Source organism: Lolium rigidum, chromosome 1, assembly GCF_022539505.1.
Source record: "Lolium rigidum isolate FL_2022 chromosome 1, APGP_CSIRO_Lrig_0.1, whole genome shotgun sequence".
Classification (NCBI taxonomy): domain Eukaryota; kingdom Viridiplantae; phylum Streptophyta; class Magnoliopsida; order Poales; family Poaceae; genus Lolium; species Lolium rigidum.
Genome location: NC_061508.1, coordinates 163266028 through 163273117, shown reverse-complemented (window position 1 = coordinate 163273117; position 7090 = coordinate 163266028). Strand labels below are relative to the sequence as shown.

General features: G+C 42.0%; 1 protein-coding gene across 1 annotated transcript; it reads left to right on the top strand.

The window, feature by feature from the left end:
• The first annotated feature begins 211 nt into the window (after positions 1-211).
• On the top strand, positions 212-6633 carry LOC124684038 (beta-glucuronosyltransferase GlcAT14B-like). Its single transcript, XM_047218449.1, has 5 exons — positions 212-356; positions 486-1243; positions 2542-2617; positions 2721-2836; positions 5837-6633. Exons 2-5 carry the CDS (start codon positions 580-582, stop codon positions 6400-6402), a joined length of 1422 nt encoding a protein of 473 aa, XP_047074405.1. The 5' UTR covers positions 212-356; positions 486-579; the 3' UTR covers positions 6403-6633.
• Positions 6634-7090: the final 457 nt, after the last annotated feature.

The following is a 7090-nucleotide window of genomic DNA, read 5'->3' as shown; positions in this document are numbered from 1 at the left end:
TACATAGATTTTGAGACATAATTTGAAATAGTGTAAAATGTGATGGAAACAAATTTGTTCCCTTTACATTGGGCCGTTGGAGATGTCTTTACAAAGATCTCTCTCTGAATAAACAATTTTGTTGGGCCGGATATTTCAATCGGGCCCGATCAATTGCCCATGTCGCCGACCTCAAACTCCGCGGATTTTTTTTTTCTGTTGCTAGTTCTGTGTACGCTACCGAGCTCAACCACTGCCGAAGCTGGGAGACGACGGAGCCACTGTTCTGGATCTCTCAGGCGGGCTTCTCGCTGGAAGCAGCGCAGGACGGTGGCGCGGCACCCGGTCTGGTAAAGTGGCGGCGCAGGGCAGCGCAGGTAACGCTCTTTCGAATTTCTCCCCTTGGGTTCCGATTTGCCGATTGACGAATTGGGGATTTGGTGAATGAGAAAGATGGCTAGAAATTCGAGTTCGCTCACGGTTCTTGATGTGATCTGATAATATAGGTTGCGAATTAGGAAGATTTCGGAAGCTCAAGCTTTTGGCCGTTGACATTTCTGTAGCTCCGCCGCTGCGGCATAACTGAATGCGTACGAGGAAATGAGGAAGAGTTGGGGCCTCAACTCAGGCCCCGGCCGGCCCTTCAGCGACCGCCGGTGGCTGGTCCCCTTCCTCGCCAGCCTCCTCGTGTCGGCCACCCTCTTCCTCGCCGCCGCCTGCGGCCTCTTCGCGCCGCCTTACTTGGGCGCCGACGACTCCTTCATCTTCGACGTGGTCTCCTTCACCGACTGGGACGACGATGGTCGCTCACCCTCACAGTCCCTCGAGTCTGACGCCAAGAACCAGCTGCTGAGTGGCGGTGACGACAGCGACAATCCCGACAACGCCGCCGTGAACTCGGACGACTCCGGCGCCGAGCCGCCCCGGCTGGCGTATCTCCTGGAGGGCACCAAGGGGGACGGCCTGCGGATGCGGAGGGTGCTGCAGGCGATATACCACCCGCGCAACCAGTACATCCTGCACCTGGATCTGGAGGCGCCGCCTCGGGAGAGGATCGACCTGGCCATGTACGTCAAGGGCGACCCGATGTTCAGCCAGGTCGGAAACGTGCGGGTGATCGCCAAGGGCGACCTGGTGACCTACAAGGGGCCGACGATGGTCGCCTGCACGCTGCACGCCGTGGCGATCCTCCTCAAAGAAGGGCTGGAGTGGGACTGGTTCATCAACCTCAGCGCCTCGGATTATCCTCTCATGACACAAGATGGTCAGTGTTCTTGATCGGCACTTCCTTTTGTATTTTCCTGCAGTGAATATTACTTCCTGTCCAGGGACAAATCATATGTTGCTATTCATTCGAACTGCATTCTCGTGAGTGGCAAACTCATACCAGGCAATGTAGTATTCAGTGGCAGAGCTAGGGCCGGCAATCCTGGGTAGCTGCCTGGGCTCTGCTCAGGAAACACCATTAAGTTGCAGCAAGAAACGAGAAAGTCATTAGCAGCTTGTACGCTGCACATGTACTTTGCCCGGGCCCTATGAGTGAGCTGATTCCACCACTGTTAGTATTTCAATTTACTTGATTTACCTGCTGGGATTTTACTCCTGTTGTCTTATGTATATCACTGTAGAATGTGCTTGGCAACATTACCATGTCATAAGATTAAAATCGTTCTTAGTATGGGCATTAGGGACACATAAGTTGCACCATCCATGGACTAGCTTAATAACTAGATATGTTTTGCAGTATCATCACTTATGTAGAAGATAACCCTGGTGCAGTGAAGATTATCATGGTTCAAAAAAGCGTAAAGCGTAAGCGTAGTGACAGGCTCTCGCTTAGAGCTTTTTGCACTTAAGTGTTTTCAAAAAAAAATGCTAGTACTTTGCCTATTTCCCAGCAGTGAACACATTTGACATGTAAATATGAAGAAAATATATGAATGATATAGCAGATTAGCAAGCCAGCAAGCACATATGAATTCAAACTGAAATATCAAATTGACAAAGCTATCAAATCAGTCACAACCAAAGCTAGCGTAGTAGCAAACATCAAATAAGTAAGTCTGGTAAGGTGATCAACGATCACACACACATAACAAGCAAATAGCAGGTTCAAATAACAGGTAAACTTCAGTTCAAAGAAGCAAACAGCTGATCTGTTGCTTCCAAACCGCCTAAATCACCGCTTTTGCCCAAAGCGTAGCGTTATGCTCTTGCTCAGCGCTTAAGCGCGTTTAGTGTACGCTTAAATACGCTTTCTTGAACCTTGAAGATTATTAGCATCGAGAAAGCATCACTTCTATAGATGTCTAGATGATAGGTGCCCTGGATAGGTTCCAGGTGGTGAAGTGTCAGTCTGAGGTGAAACACCCTATTTCTAAAAGGAGGCACCTATTTAGATGATAGGCTTTTATGATGAAGCTTAAAATTTCATTAAATCAGCAACATTCAAAAGGTATTGTACTTGTAGTTTTTTTTTTTTTTTTTGCTAACAGTGTGAACTGTTACTATCTCTGAGCAGGCGTACTCCATTTATGGTTCACTAATGTTATTTCTGTACAGATATACTTCACGTGTTCTCGTCCTTGCCAAGAAATCTTAATTTTATAGAGCACATGCAAATATCAGGATGGAAATTGTAAGATTTTCTGGCATAAACATTTGTGATTTTGATTGAAGTTATCTAGATTTATCCTTCTTTAGGCTCTTCCCTTTTGATGTTTTGTGTGCTTTCTTCACAGGATGCAAAGAGGAAAACCAATAGTTCTGGACCCAGGTCTCTATCTGTCGAAAAAGTTTGACCTTTCTACGACTACTGAGCGGCGAGAACTGCCAACATCTTTCAAACTATATACTGGTAGGACTGGTTCCTAATTTCAATATTCGGCGATTCTACATTTCTGCGAATAAAGACAATAGCATAAGTGTGTCATACAAGACCCACTTGCTTAAACTTGTTGACTACTCATCCTAAGTGCTTTCAGCAGTTCTAACCTCTCAGTTCAAGCTGTACATTCTGCAAAAAGAACAGTGGCTATTTCTTGCATTCATGTATCAGTCTGGGGTATTGTGGTCAAAAGTATTTGAAAAAACACATAAAATTTACCTATAATGCTATGCTATTTTGAAAGAATCCACTATGCATATGATTTTATTTTTCTACTAACTCTTTTCGTCTGTTTCTAATACATTACAAGTCGTTTTCCTAAGAAACAGTATATAGGATCATTGGTAGCATCAAGACCATGCTTACTTACCAACATCAACTAATCCCTCAAATTCCCATAGTGGAACTCCTATAGGATGGAACTATTAAGTTTCATGCACCACCAGTCATGCTTATATATGAATGAAGCACATTTTTTTTAACTTAAGCATGCCCTCAGTTTTCCTCAATTAGTTGATATTATGTTAATTGAACTAGCAAGGTAGCCCTGCAAATGCGAGGGAATTCTTTATTTTCTTTTAGAAAGTTGGGCATTGTATGTATTTTCTTTTAGTTGATATTATTTTCTATCACTTCTGTGACACTTGAAGCCATTGTAACAATACATGTTGAGGAACATGTTATATTTTAGTATTGCACTCTTCTAGATTTAACCAGTTGACACAGCTATCTTGACTTAACAAAATAATCGTCTAGAACATAGATCTAGAATATCCAGGCGCGGGGCTACCTTGAGTCCATAATTCACGTAAGCTTTAAGAAGTCGCTCCGATGCACATGATCAGTTATTGTGAAAAGTAGTTTATGTATATGTGATGTAATCTTGCTATTGAAGTTTGTGTTTTTTGAATTTTAACGTTCTAATGTAAAATCATGTGTTTTGTTATTTTTTTTGTGGCATATGCTTATATTTCCTAGGGAATTTTATTTCATAGCGATTCTTTCATACCATTTTCGTTACTTCTTTTTTGTAGAACTGGAGTAGGTTTGTCTACCAGTTTATCTTCGCTGTAGTTTTTAAAATTAACTTATCGGAAATAATCTTTTGTTGGTACAAATTAAGTTTGGGAGAAAATCTTGAGAATCAAAGATCTCCTAATTAAGTGACAAAACATAAGTGTGTTAGGTAAAGTAAATTCAATACATACTGAACTCAGACCGGTTGATGTGCCATTAGAATATTCTTCGTGGAGTTCTTTAAATGGCTGTGCTACTCTTTTTTGTGGGGCCTAGCCTGACACGGTAGGTAGAAAATAAATTTGAAAAAATGAGTTGGCGTAATTCCACATATGTGTAACATTCGTACTTCTTATTTTGTATACTGGCCAACCAAATAATCAATGAGCGGCCGGAACTCCATTGCTCGATTCTACCGGCGCACGATGTTGGTCATAGCAGATCGCTTTTAAACGTTAACATTGAAAACATTGGTTTATATTTTTTTAGCATATGTGGATTAACCTGGTGCTTGGAAAAACACTTTTGTATTGCTTTTAGTATAGAACACTCCCTCCGTATACATCCAAATTTAGACAAAGTTGAGACATCCTTTGTTAAACGGAGGGAGTAATAGACTTGACATGCATAGATCTATATACTCATGTACGTTTATACTTCATTATATTATAAGTTTAAGCTATAGCAAAAACACTAAATCATGCTTTCAACTTCTAACTAGCTAAGCTTGCACGTGTACGCTTTTTTTTTTGCATGGTCAATTTCAGATAATCTGTACGTGTATCCCTTCTTATTGTGTGGTTTTTTTTGTTTCCTGAATGGACTCGCCTGGCTAGCGAGCGTACACTTTTTTCTGGTTGGAGACTCTAATTCGGAACAGGTATATCCGGAAAAAATGGTTAGCATGAGAGTCCACCTCGTTTAAAAGACAATTATGGACCGGCAAAAAAAAACTATGGATACGGGCCTCCTGTTCATATTAAACATGTCAAACAGTACCAGTTACATAACTAATAATCTTTCATTAAATCATAGCGACTTAATTTATATCTAACTATTAATATAATTTAGATGGTGTGGCTTAAAGTGGTGGCTCTATTAGACATCCTTATATTGCTTTTAGTATATAATAGATAACAGATATCCCTTTTTTTACTAGAATTTTGCTAAAGTCTCATTTATGCCAAATTCACATCGAGTAGACCTGTTATTGTGAGAATTCTTAATTCAAGGATTGTAGAGAGGGATATGTCACCACAAACTGAAACTAAAGCAAGTGCTGGATTTCAACCTGCCGATTATAAATTGACTTACTACACTGCGGAGTACTGCTAAAGATGAATACAAAGATTTAATAGTAGTCTGAAATAACACAAGCTTGTGTAAAAATGTAAGGATGCAAATGCATGCAACTTCAAAATTTTACAGATCGTTCTGTCTGTTAAGGCACGTTTTCTGGTCAAAATACACTTTTTGATACATCGTAACGTGACTGTCATTCATGTTCGGTCGTCGTGTTCTGTTTGGATTATGCTCACAAAAACCTTGTTATTGTCAGAATTCTTAATTCCAGAACTGTATGGAGGGATTTATGTCACCACAGAGAAACTGAAACAAGTGCTCCCTCTGGCCCAAAATACCTGTTCCAGGTTTAGCAAAATGTAGGCTAAAATGTGTATAGGACTATAGGTTCATTGAACATGCGACAAGTATTTAGGGCCAGAGGGAGTATTGGATTCCAAGCTGGTGTTAAAGATTAAAAGCTGACTTACTACATTCTGGAGAACTGCTAAACATGGATAAAAATAGTAGTACAGAATAACACAAGTTTGTGCTTCATGTAAGGATGTAAGTGCATGCAACTTTATAAGTGTACTGATCTATCTGTCTGTTGACTGTTTAGTCATGTTTTCTGGTCAAAACACACTGAGCAATTACATGTTTGATCGTCAGGTTCTGCTTGGATAATGCTCACAAAAACCTTTCTGGAGTACTGCATATGGGGTTGGGACAACCTCCCACGTACCCTCCTGATGTACTATGTCAACTTCATCTCCTCACCAGAAGGTTATTTCCATACTGTGATCTGCAACTCTGGTGAGTTTCGGGGCACTGCAGTTGGTCATGACCTGCACTACATTGCCTGGGACTACCCTGCAAAGCAGCATCCCCTGACCCTCTCCATGAAGGACTTCAACAACATGGTCAAGAGCGGCGCGCCCTTTGCGCGGAAGTTTCCCAAGGAAGACAAGGTCTTGGACAGGATAGACCGTGAGCTCCTGCACCGCTCCGAAGGCCGGTTCACTCCTGGTGCATGGTGTGACGGTGTTCTTGAAGGAGGGGCTGATCCTTGCTTGTCCTGGGACGACAACTCTGTTTTCGAGCCTGGTCCTGGCGCGGAGAGGCTGCGCGTCTTGATGAAGAAGGTGCTGTCCTGGGATTACCGCAACGGAAGCTGTTCGTCGCTCTCTTACGACCAGACAAAGAGGGACTGGTATGTTCCGAGGGGTAGAGGATGATTTTTCTTGCCTACCTGTAAATGAAGAACATGGTCCCTTGTCCACTGGGATGAAGTAATGAACTACGCCGATGAATGCAAACATTCTGAGCTAATGTAAATGTTGAAACGATGATGTTCATAGTACTGGAATACACACGGCCATCTAGCAGAAATTAACAGTTTGCGCCTTGCGGAAAACTTCATTTTCAGTACCGCAATCTTAGCTATAGTCGAAACAAGGAATTGTTCTATCATCTGTTCTCACCTTTTGCGTGTCCTCCTTGCACCTTGCTCGCAATTAACTTTGACTGTACTGAAATATGCTGGAGAAGAAAAGAAATTTGGCGGAATTTTTTTTCATCCCGCGGACTGAATGATGTAATGAGAATGAATTGATGTTTGGCAGCATCGTTTACAATTCATAGACTGTATGACGGCATACGTGGTGATAACTGAGGATGGAGAAAATCCTCCATTGAATCATTTCTTTAAATTCAACCATTTGTCCGTGAGTCCGTCTGAAAAGGGGAGAAGGAGCACATCTAAAAGAAGAAGGGGACAAGCACTGGCACCAAGCTATCACTATCAGGAGGTGGCTATGCTATCTAAACATAGATACGCATGTGTGTGTCAGGATCGGCCAAGTTGTCTCATGTTGAGAATGTGTTGGCTCTGGGTCACTTTTTTTTTTTTTTGAGAAATGCACT

Bases quoted from the DNA above. Each gene is read 5' to 3' on its own strand.
- LOC124684038 (XM_047218449.1), top strand. From the start codon at position 580: ATGAGGAAGAGTTGGGGCCTCAACTCAGGCCCCGGCCGGCCCTTCAGC. The intron at 1,244-2,541 runs GTCAGTGTTCTT...ATTTCTGTACAG, and splicing joins TCCTCTCATGACACAAGATG to ATATACTTCACGTGTTCTCG. The intron at 2,618-2,720 runs GTAAGATTTTCT...CTTTCTTCACAG, and splicing joins CAAATATCAGGATGGAAATT to GATGCAAAGAGGAAAACCAA.